General features: G+C 38.7%; 1 protein-coding gene and 1 non-coding gene across 8 annotated transcripts in view; both read right to left on the bottom strand.

Moving 5' to 3' along the window:
• Positions 1-3,619: 3,619 nt before the first annotated feature.
• On the bottom strand, positions 3,620-3,810 carry LOC116271865. Its single transcript, XR_004180625.1, has one exon. It is a non-coding gene; the product is annotated as a U2 spliceosomal RNA (small nuclear RNA).
• Positions 3,811-4,342: 532 nt separating this feature from the next.
• DNAJC6 (DnaJ heat shock protein family (Hsp40) member C6) overlaps positions 4,343-18,564 on the bottom strand; it is a 157,937-nt gene continuing 143,715 nt past the window's right edge. For 4 of the 7 annotated variants that reach the window (XM_021942527.2, XM_021942539.2, XM_021942545.2 and 1 more), the window contains 5 exons: positions 17,738-17,857; positions 13,503-13,766; positions 10,827-10,969; positions 8,194-8,370; positions 6,238-6,698 (listed from right to left, as the gene is read on the bottom strand). In XM_021942527.2, coding sequence (XP_021798219.2) covers positions 6,597-6,698; positions 8,194-8,370; positions 10,827-10,969; positions 13,503-13,766; positions 17,738-17,857 — 806 coding nt within the window. In that variant the 3' untranslated portion in view covers positions 6,238-6,596. Of the gene's footprint in view, positions 6,699-8,193; positions 8,371-10,826; positions 10,970-13,502; positions 13,767-17,737; positions 17,858-18,564 lie in introns of all 7 variants that reach the window. The other 3 variants (XM_021942529.2, XM_021942536.2, XM_021942524.2) reach the window with 1 other exon arrangement.

Genomic DNA, 18,564 nt, shown 5'->3' with positions numbered 1-18,564 from the left:
ACCTTAAAAAAAAAAAAAAAGAAAAAGGCTATTATTTTTGTGCCTTGGGGCCTCAAAGTTTGCAGTTTTTAGATCTCTGAGAGCCATTGTGTACTTATCTCACAGGAGTGGAGAGTTCTGTTTTGGCAAGAGCAATCTAGAAGATCATTGAAACAGTCTGGTCCAAATGCTTCATCTTACATTTAAGGAAAGAGGTGCAGAAAGGGTAGGACTTGCCTGTCACACAGCTCTTTGGAGGAGGTTGGATTCTGGGCCACTTCCCCTCATTCTAGCTGAGATCCACTCTACCTGATGGTGCGGTCCCTCTTCTCTTGCTTTTTCTATTTTCAAAAGGACTGAAAGACAAAGGAAACTGTAGAAACTTAGCTTCCCCTGGCTACCTGAGAAGTATAAATTCTCACCACGATCACGTTTCAGGATCCTTGCTCTGTTTACTTTTTCAAAATTGCACATTGAGCATGTTATTGTTTCAAGAAATGTCTATTTGTTGATTCAGTGGAGTATTTTTCTAGCTGTCAGTTTATTTTTCTAGCTCCTCTCATTTCTCCTCATAGACGGATGGCACACTCACTGAAAACAGCATTGTAATACCTGACTCACTGCAGATGCTTGGAGATCCCGTACTACATGGCACTTTTTACTTTGGAGCCTTCAATCTACTCAAGAGCATGGGCAGTGTATGCCACTTTGGTTTAAGGATTATTTTGAGCTGAAGGCAATTAGGAAGAAGCAAATAGGTACAAGGTACTAGAAAAGCACTCTGCCCTCCCTCCATTTGCCAAAAAGCAGGATATAAGTTTACAAAAGTGTACCTCCTGCCTGCTCTACCAGGAAGGACAAAGATTAATCACCAGAGACAATTGTAGACCCCTGTCAGCCTGGAGACAACACAAGAAAAATCTACATGATTAACTTTAGTATTTAGCCTGTATCTGCAACTAGTCTCCCATATATTTGTCTTCCCACAATTTGCTGCCCCTAGAGACTCAAGGTCCTTTATCTTGTCATTTCTTTAAAAATTTATTGTTCTTTGGCTAGGATGCTATATAAGCCCAAGTTCTAAAACCTTTGACTTGCTCATCTCTGAGTATTCCCATTTTACCTACATGAACAATGCACCTGTTGATAAACTTGCTTTACTTTTGTTCATTTGTCTGTCTTTGGCCGGTCTAATGCACAAAGACCCAGCTGAAGAACCTAAGATAGGTAGAGGAAAAGATTCTCCCTCCTCTACAAGAGCTTGGTTCCCTATCATATTATTTCTAATACCTGTTAGAGCACTCAAGGGAACCTGTGTATCAGACAAGCCCTGGAAGTCTGTGGTTTTTAGCTCTCTTCGTATAGTGCTAAGCTACTCTCATGGGGAAGATATTCTATGGGGTTAAATTTCCCTCATTCCCCCTTCCATTTCCAATCACCCACTCTGTCTCCAGAGAGCCTCAATAGGGTTTGCGGGAGCCTTCCATGTCAGCCTGACTCCAGTCCCACAGAAGGTAAGTGATTTTAGAGAAAACTGACAACACATCAGAGGCAGGGTTTGGTTTGAGCACCCTAGGCTCAGGAGTAAGATCCTGGAAGCTGGTATGAAAGAAAAAAGTTGAGATGCTTGCCCCAGGGTAATGTCTGGAATTTTAAAATTGCTGGGACAGTGTTTGTCTTGAACAAGTTTTCTGCCCATGCCAGCTGTCCTTTTCAAGTCACCAAACACCTTAAAGAGAAAGTTAGCTATTTTGCCATAGGCTTTAACCATCTGAAAAAAATCTGCTTTTCTTTTGCCTGATGTTGCACTGAAAAAACTGTTCTTCCACTTACTCCTTCCACATTTTCTCAAGAATAAAAGAGTCACCAAAAACAGAAAGTAAAACCCTAAAAACCAAATCCTTATCCCCAACTTGCCATTGATATGTTACTTGGATGTATAAGATCTGTAACCTCTGTCATGTTGCCTAGGACTACAGTGGACTTACTGGGATGAATTTTAATATTCTCTCCTTGCATTCAATAATCTCACATGATGACCTAGGTTTTATTGTCTCCATCTTACAGGTAGGAAAACAAGCTCCCAGTAACCAGTGAATAGGGAAGCTGAGATCAAGTCCCAAACTGTTCAACTCTAAAGTCAGATGGTCAGCACTTGTACTGTTCCCCACAGTAGATCTTATGCACCAAGAAGCAAGAATTCTTGTAGTAATTAGAAGTAACAGTAACCTCCTATGCTTCACAGGGCATCAAATCCATTCACTGACTTAATTTTCTCCAACATATCTATTAGCATCTTGCATACAGTATACACAAAATGTTGGCTGAATTAACAAATATTAATAAGTTTACCATACACAGTATCATCTCTCCCTATCCTCAGGAAAAAAAAAAAAAATTGTAGCCTCAAGCTTCAGCTCTGGGTAAATTTCTCCATGCTTTAGCTTCCTAAGGTAGGATTTACAAAACCCTGTCTCTCAGAATCTTTGGGGGAATTAAATGAGAAAAAAAATATATAAAACATATATATATATATAATAACACCTAGGGCAGTGCACACAAGATAAATGCCAGGATGTTATATCTACACTGGGGCAGGCTTGCAAGTCAGTGCATAAGTTAAATGCAAGAATGATGCAACACTAATTGAAATCCGTAAATGTTGGTTTTCCTTCCTAATGCTCAATCACTACTTTTTTTTACATAGCTGTTCCCTTTACAGAAACTACAATGCAAACCTTTTTGCCATTTTATGTAGACAGATCTCTGTAAACCCAAGGAGATAAGGAATAAGGACCAGGGTAAAAGTAACTTTGGGCTGCCTTTTCCTACTTGTTTCTATCCACTCCCTGGAATATGAAGTTTCCATGTAATTCCAGCTCCAATACCCACCTACAGTGATATACTTTGTCTTATTTACTATCAGTAACAATAACAATAATTACTATTTAGTGAGTACCCAGTTGTTCAGAGTTTATATACACAGTTCTTAATTCCTCCATTGCAGGGTTGTTAGAATTCTGTTTTACAGGTGATAAAATTAAGACTCAGAGAGTTCAAGAAACGTGTCCAATGTAAGAGTCTGTAAGGTTCAGCACAGTGGCTCATGCCTGTAATCCCAGCACTGTGGGAGGCTGAGGCTGGAGGATCACTTGAGGCCAGGAGTTCAAGACCATCCTGGGTGACACAACAAGACCTCATCTGAAAAACAAACAAACCAACCCAAAAAAAAAACAGGCATGGTGGCTCTCACCTGCCTAGCTATTCAAGAGGGCTGAGGCGAGAGGATCACTTGAGCTCAGGAGTTAGAGGCTGCAGAGAGCTACGACAGACCCACTGCATTTCAGCCTAGGTGACACAGCAAGACTCTCTTGTGTAAAAAAAAAAAAAAAGAAAAAAAGAAAAAAAAAGTCTATAGATGGAAAAACTGGGATTTAAACCCAGTCTTTAAATCTCAAACCAACATGTATCACTATTCCCAAAAACCATGATTTATCTATAGAATAATCAAAATCTGCTACTTGAGCTAGCTTCCCTGATAGGTGTTTCCAGCAGAGAGACTGACTTGTTGCTGCAATAGCTATTTCTGGAATTCAACTTTTTTCTTTTGTTGTTGTTGTTTTAGTGAGGCGGAGGTTACTGCATTTACTGCATTCCTGCAGTTACTGCATTACCAGGCTGATGTGTGGAATGGGTGGGAGAAACTCCTATTCCATCTCCCTGCTCCAAAAAATCCATTTAAAATATTGTTCATGGATAGAAGACATATCAGATGTTAAACTGATAAAATTAGATGCTACATTTATTTTAGCCAAAAGGCCAAAAAGCAATGGGAATTCAACTTTTGTGCTCATTCCCTACACAGATTGTGTTTCATTCACAGCATTAGGATTCAACTTGAACATTCTTCCTCACGCAGACAGTACAGTGATGGGTCAAATGCTTTTGAATGACAGCATTTGTTTCCAAAGAACTAAAATATCTGAGACTTTGTTTCTATGATAAAGTCCCAGACTTCCAGGTTCAATCCTTTTGCCTCAACATACAGATTAATTTTTTTGAAAATCCTTTAATTTTGTGGCTAGGAGACCAGGATTTCTATGCTATTTCTTTTTGAAACATATATCATGTAGCATAATCAAAATCATGTGTGCGTGCGTGCGTGCGTGTGTGTGTGTGTGTGTGTGTGCTGGGGCAGGAGGGATTAAGTATAAATCCAGAAATCCTGTCAGATGACATTTTGGTGCATGCTTTTCGTATTCTCTCCTCATAACTTTCCTTAAAAGTAAATCATGTCAGAAGGTGGCATTCAAGCTCGTCACTGTATTCCTACAAGTACCCAAATAACTTGGATTTCCACAAATATTTTTGAACCTTTTAATATACATTACAAATATTTTAGACCAATCACATTTTGTTGTAACATATTTACAAAACAAAAAATATATTACAATAAATATGATGAAACAGTGAATCTGATCAACAACAAGCTTTGTCACAACCAGCTATTTAAAAGGAATGCAAAAACCTGTTGGTCTGCATATATTAAGAGTTTTGAGATAAATAGGGTTCCAGAATTATAATGTATCCGGAAAAGAGATGTGGGGGGAAATCCCCAAATTTAAGTTAAGTAAGATTCTTTCTCATTGCTAATTACATAATGTTTAATGATGTTTTAAACTGTGAACATTGATGAATTATCCAAACATGATACAAAGCTAATGTAGTTCTATCATTTCAAAATATGTGACATCCACAGAATATCCTTTTAATTGTTATTATATACTGTAGTTCACACAATATCTACAAATGTGAATGAGGAAAAAAAAACAGGTCACAGCAACATGTCTCACATTCCGATTTTAAATAAGACAAGCACATACTGGATCAAACATTATTTTATAATACGTTAATAAATAACATCTAGTTTGTTATGGTTACCTTGAACAGTTTATGACTGTATATTTAAAAAGAGAACATTTTCTTTGAGTTTCACATTGTCAGTAAAAGGTAAAATAAATAATGAACTTTAACGAACAAACAAACAAAAAAAAAAAAGAGAAAGAGAAAGAGATCTATGCAGAACCTAAAGTATTTTTGACATGCCGCTTTTCCGGTATAGCTTGCCACGAGAAAATTAAAACAAAAACAAAAAATGATTGTCTTTTCAAAACAACTTTTAAAAGCTTTTCACAACATTGGGCATGAACCTTTGAAGATTAGCATGAAAATCTTTTTGCCCATCTGCTTTGCGCATATATATATGTATGTATAATGCACATTGTATATGTGCACACAAAAGAGATCTACTAAAGTCACAGAACAGCAAACTGCTTACCCCTTAAAATGAGAACCAGCCAACACACTGATCTAATCCAGCCAGTCTAAGATCTGGAAAGCTTTCATTCTTGCTTTGCTTTCACAAATGTCCCTGTATGAATGTTGTTCCTGTGGACCCCCAACTACTTTTAAAACAATAAAGTCCACTGTAATAATCCAATGGGTCTAGATTTGCCTTGTGGGGAGGTGGGACCTGGTTCCTCAGAGCAGATACTGACAAGCCATCTGACTGGGTCTGCAGGTAAGTGCAGCTCTCTCACTGTGATCATGCCATTCTCATAATTCCTATTCAGTGTTGCCTTCTATTCTCTTACCATAACCGCTCACAAACCTAGAGAACACTGAGTCCATACTAGATATTGGCCCTGATAAATTGTGAACAGGCCAAACTACTTTACCACCTGTTTCCAGCTAAGAATGTTTTCTTGGCTAAACAAAAGAAGAGCATTAAACCTTACAGCAAAACTAGATGTTTCATTTAAACCAGGTTTAGAGTTGTTATAGTAGTAAGACATTTTATTTAATTAATCACAGTTTTCTAAAGGGAAAGAGGGTAACAGCCCACCTTCCTAACCAGGAATAAAGATGTTGGCATCTTCAGAGTCCCTCTTTTCTTTAGCCAGCATTTTCATTCATTTTTAGCTTAGTCAGAAAGTTGGTGGTAATCACTGGACTGTAGTTTAATCACTGGACTATTATCACTCCCCACAATTCAAGTTCCTTTATATTTGTTAGTCCTCTTGACCAAAAGACATTTACAGTATTATGCTAAAGCCCTTAGTAAATTTTTACTTAAAAAAAAAATACTTGGTCTTGTTCTTTGAGTCTGCATAAAGCCACTGCTCAAATTATATCTTTCCAAGAAAAATCTAGGAACCATTAAACCATCATATAACTCTATTATCATAACTGTTGCTCATTAATCCTATTCTCAGACAATGTGATGGGTGTTATGCCTTCATGGGTGGTGGCCTCTGTTTTCCATTTCCCCAGGTAGAATGCTGAGTGGGCTCCCCACAGGGCAGGGAGGAATGCAGTAGTTCTGCAAGGTCATCTGACTAGAAGTTCCTCTCATGCTTTGGATCTTTTATGGTGGGAACTTTGAGAAACCAAACATCCATATCCCTTATCGATGAGAAATTAATTCATGAGTAACTTAACAGTTTAGTACTGAAAACACGTTACTGGAGTTTTTGGTTCATCTGCGAAAACCTCAGAATTGTGACACACACTAAGCATTAGCACAGGTCTGCAGCAGGGATGGAAAAGCTCCTGAATTAATATAAGGGCTTTTGGCCTTGGTTTTCAAATTCAGACCAGGCATCATTGAGCTCCATGAAAATCATCTTTGCATATTGCTCATAGGGTTGCCCAGTAGCCTGCAGAGAAAACAAAAACACATATTAGATACCACAGACCAAAATGTTATTGATATTGAATTTTTCACTGCCAGTATATGGACTCTAAGTAATTGAAATGTTTTTCTATTTGGCCATTTCTACTTTTCAGCCTAATCTACTATATCTGACCCAAATTACTATAACCTCCCCATAATGCCCTCCCCCTAGAAATGCACAAGGGTAGTAGTAATCCATCAAGAAGCAGACAACAGAGAGCTTATCGGGCAGCAAAAGATGTATCTCTGTTCTCCAGAAGTATCTGCCAAATGACAAAGGTTCTTGACAGCCCATCTCCATTGACTGTTTTTAAATCCCATTTTCCCGTTTCTAAAACGTTCTTTGAGAGTCATAATGGGGCATACAGTTTGTGGATTTTTCTGGGCTCTTGTTTCTCCTTCTCTTTTGATTCATCAAAATTCAAGCACTACCACTGCTTCTCATTAATTCTTCTTTCCAGACTAGTACAAAAAAAATGTGGAGAGATGAAAATCAAATGCATCAAATTCAAGCCTGTGTTCCCAAGTGGCACTTCAATCATAGCTTCATGTCATATGACCGGTATAGTCTATGTGACAGCAAGATACTCACTTCCTTCTGAATGTTTCTATGTATTATACGATGATTTCATTTGGCCATGAGTTAGTTGAAGTTTCTGACAAGGTAGAGCCTTAGATGTATATATACTTCAATGAAGACATAAACTGACATAATCAATATAGTGATAATCAAGACAGTGGCAAATTTAATTCCATTTTGAATATTTTATTGATTCTCACAAATTTTACCAACTACATTCTAAAGCTTTTCCATTACTGTCCTAGCTAACCATACTGTTTTATCTCTAAAGGAAAGAAGTTTTCTTCTGTCCAGCTCTTAGCCTGTCCTTACTATTGTAAGTCAGGATACAATTTACTTTTTCTTTTCTTTTCTTTTTTTGGAGACGGGGTCTCACTCTGTTGCCCATGCTGGAGTACAGTGGAGTGATCTCAGCTCACTGCAGCCTTGATCACCCAGGCTCAAGTGATCCTCCTACCTCAGCTTCCCGAGTGGCTGAGACTACAGGCTCATGCCACCACACCAGCTAATTTTTGTATTTTTTTTGTAGGGACGGGGTTTTTTCATGTTGCCCAGGCTGGTCTCAAACTTGAGGGCTCAAGCAATTTGCCTACCCCGGCCTCCCAAAGTGCTGGAATTACAGGCATACGCCACTGTACTCAGCCACAATTTACTTCTGAGCCCTAAAAATTAATCCCTGGGTAAATCTTACTCTCTCTAAATAAGCCCCTGTAATATATAGTTTGATATCTTCTTTCTCATTTCATAAAATGTAACTATTTGTTTAAATATCTGATTTTAGCCCATAGACTTAATTTTATTAAAAATAGGTCATATCAACCAGCACATTTAAAGTAAAACACATAAGATAATGAAGCAAGGGCCTGACAAGTAACACAACAGGGCAGGTAATACCCACTTTATCTGGGTGCACCACCAGGACAGCCTTCCTGTACACCTTCTTCACCTGCTCTGGTGTTACCAGGTCTGCCATGCCAACTGGTTTCCACTTGGTCTCCCCAGCCCACAGCACAGTATGCATCGTGGAGAGAAGGGCTCTGATATTTCTTTCTTTACCTTCAATCCATTCCAGAATCTGTAAACACGAAGGGAATTAAGAAACTCAAATGCTTAATTACTACTTCAGAAGGTTTCCACTGGGACTCTAGAAACCCCTTCTGCTCCAGCAACATCAAAACACTTAGGGCAACCTGTATAATCCAGGCTGTTTCTTCCACCTGAAATGCTTCTCCTCCTTAACCTCCTACCTTGTCTTCCTGGTTAACTCTATCATCCTTCAAAAGCCTGCTGAGGAATTTCACACTGTTAGACTTTGCAAGTTTGATTTCCTTTCTCTCCCATCCCTACCCTCAGAGTTACACTCAACATAAACTCCATGAGGGTAGATACTGCACTAAATAAGTAACCGTTAAAAAAGCGCCAAACTTCTCTGGGCTACTCTACCTTAAACACGTTTTTACCATAATATGTGCCACACTTTATTGTAATTGTGTGTTTGTCTTTCCCTTCCATTAGGCAGAACTTGAGGAAAAGTATTATTTCTTATATATCACTGTATCTCAGAACCAAATAATAAACCTGGTGCAGAAGAGCTCAAAAAGGCTTGTTACATTAATTGATCCATTTAGTCATTTATTTGAACTATGAACATTCACAGTTTGAACAAATGAGGTGATTAAGTCAGAGGGATCATAAAACTGTATCAGCATTGAGTACCTAACAGGAGTTTGGCTAAGTGAGTGTTGCTGGATGAATGGTTCAGTCATGTTAATGACAGCTACTCTCCCAAACAATTGCATACCCTGTACCAATTAAATAATCAAACATGGCTTAAGTGAAATAAACAGCTTTCTTTTATAGGAAACCGCCTGAGTTTGCCTAATGAACAAAGGTTTTTGAGATAAAACACAAAGTTTTTGGGAGAAATATTAAGCCCCTGTGACATTGGGTGGAGTGAAAAACATGCAAATGAAAGATCCTACATTGTACTAAAAAATGTGTCAAAGAATCTAAGTTATATTAGATGTATATTATATACATCTGCAACATATCTGTCAGGAAAGTATACAGAACAGTGGTATATGTTTTCAGAATGTGTTAAGATTGACTTGCCGTTCAAGTACTGGTTTTGCAGATGCCTTAATACAAAGACAGATTACATCCTCCTCTTTCAGTTTGTTATAGTGTCAGCATATTTAGTATTTTGTCACATAGGAACTCAACCTCTCCATCTGTGAAGAACATTCCAATTCTCTTGATCTTTACAAACTCTTCCAGACCTCATACCACTCATCAACATAACCACCCTCTGTTTCCCAGCTAATCTGCATCCGCCTGTCCATACAACATCTTCATCTGTGAAGTTATGTGGTTTTTCTTCAGCTGTGAAACAAAGGGATTAGATTTGCTGATTTGCAAACTTAAAAAAAACAACAACAATGCTGAAACATACTAAAACAGTATGTTGATTTGAGGAAAAAAGAATGTTGATTTGATTTAAGGCAAATCTTCAAATCTAATTTTACCTAGACCTCCAGAATCAAAAAGAGATAAAAGGAGAACTGCTTGGGTTAAAAGTAGAGGGAGACAATGGGGAAGACGGGAGCCACACTTCCCTCAGCCTTTCTCTCCTCTACCTTCCAAACCTCCAGGTCTAATGTTGCAGGAATTGGTAAGTCTCAGATACGTAAATATTTCTCTATCAGTAGAGAAAAGATCCTGGGGGCTTCAGTCAATCTGGTTTAATAAAAAAGCTCTCAAGGCAGAAACAGAAAACATAAACAATGCATTTTTCTTACCAGCAAATTCTAATGACTCATGTTTAGAATGTGAATGCCATCTGAATAACAAAATCACCTCTTAAAAAGTGCTGCTGCTCATCTGAACAGGCAAACAAAAGAAATCTGTATTGCCATACCATGGAATAACATTTATTTTATTAAAGAAATTAAACAGTGTGTGCAACCTCCTCACAGCTACTTTGCTTTTAAAGGGAACAGCTGTACTCAAATCACAACTGCAAAGACCAAATAGAGTGGCAACCAGAAATCTAATACCACGCCTTCTATAGGTGATATGGTCTGAATGTATGTGTCCCCCAAAATTCCTATACTGAAATTCTAATTCCTGAGGTGATAGTATTAGGAGGTTAGGGCTTCCTACTGGGAGGTGATTAGTTCATGAGACACATTTCTTGTAAATGGGATTAGTGCCCTTATGAAAGAGGCCTGAGCAAGACCTCTTTCTTCTGCCTATGAGGACACAGGGAAAAGACCACCATCCATGAACCAGGAAGATGGCCCTCACCAGACACCAAAATGGCTGGCACCTTGATCTTAGACTTCCAGCCTTCATAACTATGAGAAAAAAAATCCTGTTGTTTATAAGCTACCCCATTTATGGTATTTTGTTATAGCAGCCTGAATGGACTAAGACAATAGGTTAGTCTCGTGCTGATAGCTCCATATACATGACTTTATCACATGACTTTGTCATATAGGATAATCAAGCTGTGTCAGGGGCCTCGCTCACCTTTAATTTCTCAGGATCCATTTCCTTAGCCATTTCCTCCTTTCTCATCTCAGCTATTGTCCGAGGCCCCTTTTTGTCTTTGTGAGCATTGAAACCTTGACCAGAGAGTAGGTCTTCAAAATCAGCTGCTTTTTGTTTCCCTTCTGCAATATAATATTTGAAAATCATTAATAGTTTTCATTCTTAAACATAACGCTGTATCATTATCTCACAGCATCTGGGGTCTTCAAGATGTTTTTAATATGCATTCAGTCCCTTAACCCTCATGCTTGCTTACCCTGTGAGTAGGGTAAGAGACTCTTGCATCCATTTTACAGATGATGAAAATGAATCTGTCCAGAATCATTTAACATATATGTGGCAAGGTTAAAACTGGAGGTTGGTTCATGAAGCCAAATCAAATTCCATCTCCACTGTACCTTCTCTTTAGATGAGGATACTCATTATCCCTCCAGATTATAACTAACTCATATCAGTGTTGGCACTGGGATCTGGGTTTTGGTAGTTGAAATCCATGCATGCTACCACTTCCCTGCCCCTATTCTGTTGATATTTTAGTCACTCACTTTGCTCTTTCTCTCCAAATCTGTTGTATCCTCATAATCTTTCTCAATTTGGTTGGACAGGCAGCCAAGCATGGTGGCTAGGAACAAAGAATTTGGACCCCAGCTCCCCAGGTTTGAATTCTAACTCTGCCACTTAATAGTGATGTGACCTAGGCAAGTTACTTACTATCTCTATTCCTCAATTTCCTAATCCATAAAATGGGGATGGTGTTAGGAATATTACTTACCTTATGGAGTTGTTGTGAAAATGAATTAGTTGACATTTAAAATGCTTAGAACAGTGCCTGGCTATCTAAATGCTTGTTAAAACAAAATAAAACCAAAACATCAGTCCATACAGTCAATTCAAATCAACCAAAATCAGTTGGTTGAGTTGAAAACCATTTGCTATCTCTATACTGTAAGACATACACACACCTGCACTTGCACACACTGAAATGTAAGTGCTCTGAAACTAGAGATTTTGTTTCTTGTTTACTGCTGCATCCTCAACGTTTTCTACACTGAAGATGCTCCATAAGTATTTGCTGATTGAAATCACTCACCCCACATCTATCTACTCAAAAATGGAGGGGAATTGACATGACTCTATGGAACTGTCCAGGAAATATCCCTGGTAGTCAAGAACAAACATGATGTTACATACCCCCAACAACTGAATTCCTAACATGTTGGTGTTGTGAGAAGCACTTGTGTTCTAGCCAGTAGAATGTAGCAATAAAGGGCAGGGGTTCTGGAGCCAAACTGCAAGGGTTCAAATCCTGACTCTGTCACTTATAAGCTGTATAAACTTAGGAAATTACTTCATCGATCTGTGTCACAGGTTCCCCACCTATGATATGTGGTTGGTTTTGAAGATTATAAGAAATAATATGGGAGTCTCCCGACTTATTCACAGGGGGTATGTTCCAAGGCCTGTAGTGGACACCTAAAAACCACAGATAGTACCGGACCCTATATATACAGTACTTTCTTTGATCTGATAGCCGAAATGGCTACTAAGTGACTAATGGGAGGCTAGAGAACACAACATAGATGTGCTGGACAGAGGGATGCTTCACATCCTAGACAGGATGGAGTAAGATGGTGTGAGGTTTCATCATGCTGCTCATAATAGTGCACAATTTAAAATGAATGAATTGCTTACTCCTGGAATTTTCCATTTAATATTTTCAGACTGCAGTTGACCTCAGATAACTGAAATTGCAAAGGACAAAACCACACATAAAGGGGGATGACTGTACATGAAAAATGCTTAGTATAGCACCTGGCATACAGTAAGGACTCAATAAATGTTAGCTACAGCTACTACAAAGAACAGAAGAATTGCCTTTCCATGTTCCATAGAGAGAAAGGCCTGTTCCCTCACCATGTTCCTATGTACTTCATTGCAGAGTCTGACAAAATCAACTGAAATATAAAATGTACCAAAATAGGCTTTTAATAAACTCAAATCTAACCATCCCTCCTATGCAAAAATATTACTTTTCACTCATTGTCAAGATCCTATCCAAGGTATCCTCCAGCCTCAGGTGTTGGCACCATTATAGGTACCCCACTGATCTCAGGAATCCACCAAACAGAGCATAAGAAAGACCAAGTGTTCCAAGACACATACAGTCCTCCAATTGGGACCAAAGGGCAAATATGACCAATGTGCTTGAAAGATTCCCCAACTTTTTCTTCTACCTCCTCTTCCAAAGGAATAACAGCTTTAAGATCCATCCACCTCTCCACTCACATCCCTTCAACATTCATTTAGTGCCTACCCTATGCCAAGCATTATGCTAGGTGCTAATGATACCATGGCAACTAAGACACAGTCCCTGCCCTCCATGTGGTTCCAGTGTGGAGAGAAATGGACAAGTGAGCCCACAGTCGCAAAATGGTATAAAAGTTAGAAGCATAGTCAACCCAGGAGGCTCCAGGTACAGCATTGGGGGTAGGGATCATGTTGTGTCTCTACAACTGTAAGATTTCCTCAGAAACTACTGAATTGAAACTATCCAGAAACTACTGTCACCTTCAGACCCTTCAGACACACATATTCAGGCAGTATGACAACACAGACAGGCTGCCCTATAGCTAGGTCCCATACCATCATCCTTACCCAAATTACTTGATCCTTTCCCACGTTCGTTCTGGCCCCCAGGCATGGCCGAGAAGCTCACATTGTAGTTGGGTCGGTTCTGGGGAGAGGAGTGGGGCATGCTGGGCTGAGGCTTAGGATGTGGCTGCTGCCAGTTGTAGGCACCTCCCTGCTGCCACCCGCCACCCATAGGCTGAGGAGATGCCTTCTGTGGCGAGCTGAGAGGTGGGAATCCTCCACCCAATCCAGTTGGTGTGGTGGGCTTGCTGGCAAATGAAGAACTACCTAAAGAAAAAGGGATGAAGAAGGTAAAACTATATTGAGTGGCCTCTAACTCTTGTGTCTTCAGATATTGTTTGCTTTAGTAGCCATTCCCTTGACTGATAGCATAAGTAATCTTCCTAATATAGATAAAGGAATTACAGGCATACATATTATTTCCTTAATCCCCACAACGACACTTTTAGGTATGTTTTAATGGCCTCATTTTTCCTTCAGATGAACAAACTGCAGGTCAGAGCAGTTAAGTGATTTTCTCAGAGGCACACAGCAAGTGGCTGAGCTGACACTTGATTCTGGATCTTTGCCTCCGAGTCAAAAGAACCCTGGCTCTTCCCACTGTGCCATCCTTCCCCACCCTTCCATCTTCTAAGCAGATTCTACTTCTTCACTAGAATAAAATATTTTTAAAAACTACTAAATGACAAGAATGGGGAATAAAACAGAGTAAGTCCACTCATTAAGGTGCTACTTAAACTTCAATTATTAGGATTAATCACTTTTTGTTATAAAGCATGGTTAGTGCCCAAGAGTAAATAAAGATGTTTTGAAATTTCACAAGTAGGCTTTAATTTCATACTACTTGCATTTCATTCAAGGAAAGAAAAAGTAGTCAACATTCTGATAACTTTAAACAGGACAAACGATCTTATTCAAGCTTTAAAAATGATGTTATTTTGTGCCAGGAATTTAAGTAGAATCGTGATTGCATAATCTCCAAACTTTTAAGCACTCACTGCATACAAGCTGGGTTATGTCCAAAATATGAAAACCAGCTGTGACTTGCATTTAAAGAGGTAAAATGAGAAGCTGAAATGTGATGATCCCCAAAGACCCTTTCATGTAATAAGTCTAAAGGAACAACAATAAAATAACTAATACTTATATAGCTCTTTAGAGTTAACAAAATGTGCTTATGTACATTACTGCTCAGATCTACACAACACTCTTAGGAGGTAAGTAGTATCACTGGCCCCACTTTAAAGATAAGGAAATTAAGGCTCAGAGAGGTTTCCTGATATGCTCATGATCACACAGCTAATTATGGAGCTGGGATTAGACTATGTACATCCTACCTCCAAATATCAGGTTCGTTTACTGCACCCAGTAATCCTTAATTCCTCTCCTAATTGCTGAGCCTTTCACTATAACTCATCCCTTACTATCCCTTCTTTCTATAGATACTTTCCCTATTCTGATCCTGGGACTCCACTTTCCTTCCCTACTGGAAATGTGTCATGATCACTGGACTTACCGTCAATCTGAGTTTCAGTCTCAGCTCTATCATTCATTCTTGCATTTGTTCTTCATTCATTCATACATATATACACTAATTCACCCCTATTTGGTGAGCATTACCAAGTGTGATGTACTATGCTGGGCACTAAGAATATAGCCGAAAACAGGACACAGAGAATCTTTCTATATCTCTCTTCTAAAGCTGGGTAAAAAAATCGCACCCCTTTGAGCCTCAGTTTCTTCATCTGTTTAATCAAAACTATGTCTGTATCACAGGTATACTATAAAGACACAACAACTACATGAAAGTATTCCACAATTAAGCAAACAAAGAGATGTTATGTATTATAAAATAATGTAAGCTCATATGCTAATAAGCACATGCCTAGTACATCTTCAGGGCTCAATAAATACTTGGTGATAGGAAAATGTAATGACAGGGCTTGTCTTCAAAGTTGGCATTGCCCCACTCATTCCATAACTAGCAGCATGAAGTCCCTCTTCCTATGTCCCAGAGCCTTCCTGCCAAGAGCACAGGAACATACACCTAAGACTTGGTATTCATTCTATACTGGGGTTTCATTTTATATTTAAGGAAGCTTACTTTGTTCTGAACATATATGCTTTTTATTTTAAAATTTGGTAAATATGGAAAAGCCTAAAGAATGAAGAAAACCTTGCCATATGCCTACCATACTGTCAGTTATTCATTCATTTAGGAACCACTATCGAGCATCCTCTAGATGCCAGGCTGCAGATACAGTGGTGAAAAAGCAGACGCTGACCCCGCACTCACGGGGCTCATCAACATTGCAGGACTCTCTGATGTCCACCCTTCTAGAATATTTTCTCCCTATGCTCAGCAAGTTAATTGTTAATGCAATGGAAGCAGATAACTGACAGAAAAACAAAGTGGTAGCTAAATCCAGAGACCACTGCAATCCTCATTAAAAGCTACAGCAGTGGTTCTCAACCTTGATTGTGCATTAGAATTACCTGGGGAGCTTTTTAAAAAATGCTCCATCTTGTGTAGCCCCTACAGTAGTGGATATTTTACATTCAATTAAAGTTTCTTCCTCCCACTGTAGTGTAAGTTTCAAAGAACAGGAATGTCATCTGCCTTGATTCTTTATTACATCCTGAATGCCTACCACGTAGTAAGTACTCAAAAATACTTGTGAAATGAGGGAATTAATGTTCAAGGGTAGAAAATCATTGACTGGATGAACTGAACTGATACTCCTTCCCACACTCAGCTACATCAACCTCTAAACCTTTTATGAGTGCAAGCTCCAGAGCTAGACTTCTTGGTGTTGAAAGCTTGTGATTTGTGCATGTTACTTAATCTGTTGTGTCCCTGTTTCCTCATCTGTAAAATGAGGATTATAACAGTCACCACTTCAAAAGATTATGAAGATTAAATGAAATGATATATGTGAAGCACTTCAAGTAGTGTCTGGCACATAGTAAGGCTCCAGTAACTATTAACTGTTATTTTTATCGTTTTCATTATTTGACATTATATTATATATTTGTTAATTTATTATTTGATTCCCCTTCTATAATGTAAGTTTTATTAAGGCAGGACTTTTGGGGTTTTTTTGCTATTTTTTTTTTTTACCAAAACAGTCCTAGCACCTAGAAGGCACTTTCATAAATATTTGTTGGATGAATAAATGCATTAAAAATCAATAATAAATGAGATTTTATTGAAGTAAAATTTCATCTGATGTAGTAATATTACTTTAAAATTTGAAATTTTCTGTAAGATACAAAGAAAGGTGGAGAAGAAAATGTCTGCATAAAAGAATTTTGAGAGTTCTTAGAAGGGAAAAACATCTAAATAGTACAGAATGGAAGATAAAGATGCTGACACAAGTTACAGACAACAATGGTAGCCAGGCTCACATTCCCTCCATCTGGCTCTAAATGCCTCAGGAGGGCTTCCTGAGATCAGGGGCTATCAATATGGCCATGTCAGGCCTACCCCATCCTTATTTAACAAATCTGCACTGCCCTAGAGGAGGAAGGAAAAAGGAGGAAGAAAATGTTTCAGAACACAGTACTCCAATGAACTCCTCCTTGAAAACAGGTTCCTTGGTGAAATCAGTTTGAGAACTCTGGACACTGACCCTCTTAGTGGTAATCAAAATCCACTGAAACCAGTGTTTCCCAATCTCACTTGCTCTCAGAACACTTACCCTGTGACATCTATTAACATATGGTGAAAATATTCTGGAAATACGATACTTGAGTCTATTTTCTGTATAGAATTTTACAAATTGGCCAGAGAGCACCACAGTTAATGGAGAGAAGGGGAACGGTGTGAAGATCTCACAGGTAACACCACAGCATCACAGTAAGTGTTCTGCAAGGTTGGCATTATGTGGCACAAATCCATCTGACCAGCCCTGTCTCATACCATTTCCCTACACGTTACTTTTGCGCAGCCAAACTCTGCTGCCATGAGCCCCTGAAAGCTCTAACTTTATTCATACTACACATCCAGAATTAGGCACTGGAGAAATGAATCAATAAAGATGATTTTGAATCCCATATCTGATTCTCACTTTCTTTTTTTAAAAAGCCTATCTCAGGTTTCAGAGGATAGATTAAGAACACACACTATTTGAGGTTCCAGGCGACAAGACCAGCTTGCTACAACACCAAAGACTGAGATTTGAGGCTTTGTAGCCATAAATAAATGTTATTTGTAGCTCGATCTTCTGAGTTTGTACCTAGCGTCCCAAGGTCGGCAAAAGGATCCAGAGTCTGGGGTTTGTTTTGATGGGTGGGAGTACCATGCGAGGATCCGGTTGGGCTGGTGGCAGCTGACTTGCTTCCCATTCCAAAGCCTCCTGAAAAAGAAATAAGGTCATTGAAAATGAGTTAGTTGTTTGAGGCTGAATTCTGAAATTCAGAATTCCAGAGTTACTGTTCATTTTGTCTCCTAGGCAAATTAGGACAGGGTTTGAAAATGTCTAAGAAGTTGCTAGACCCTGTTTCCCTGACCTGGGTGAATGGTGACCTTGAACAAGGACAGAACACAGAAAAGACAAATGCTGTTTCCAAGCCACAAGTGTGAACTATTATATACAGTGTTTGTTTTATTTCCAGGTCCTCATGTCACCTGACTTCACTCTTTCCTGTAGGATTTGAAGTTAGGTCTGGATCTGGATTCCAGCTTTGGCAATTCCTGAGTGACCTTGGGAATCTTGCTTAACGTCTTTGAGCTTCACCATTTTACCATTAGTTTTAAAAAAGAGAAATAATATGAAATCAATGGCACAGGCAACAAAAGAAAAACAAATAGGACAATTATCAGGCTGAACACTTCTGTGCAGGGAAGGTAACAATCAACAGAATAAGAAGGCAACAGGGTAAAAAGACATATTTTTCACCATATACAAAAATCAGCTCAAATTCCATTACACATTTAAATATAAGACCCAAAACTATGAAATTACCAGAAGAAAACATAAAGATGAAAACCAGAAGAAAACCAACAGATGTATAAAACAAACAGATGTATAAAAAATACTAACATCACCAATCATCATATAAA

This window comes from Papio anubis, chromosome 1 (genome assembly GCF_008728515.1).
Source record: "Papio anubis isolate 15944 chromosome 1, Panubis1.0, whole genome shotgun sequence".
NCBI classification, from domain to species: Eukaryota; Metazoa; Chordata; class Mammalia; order Primates; family Cercopithecidae; genus Papio; species Papio anubis.
This window is presented reverse-complemented; position numbering and strand designations above follow the sequence as displayed.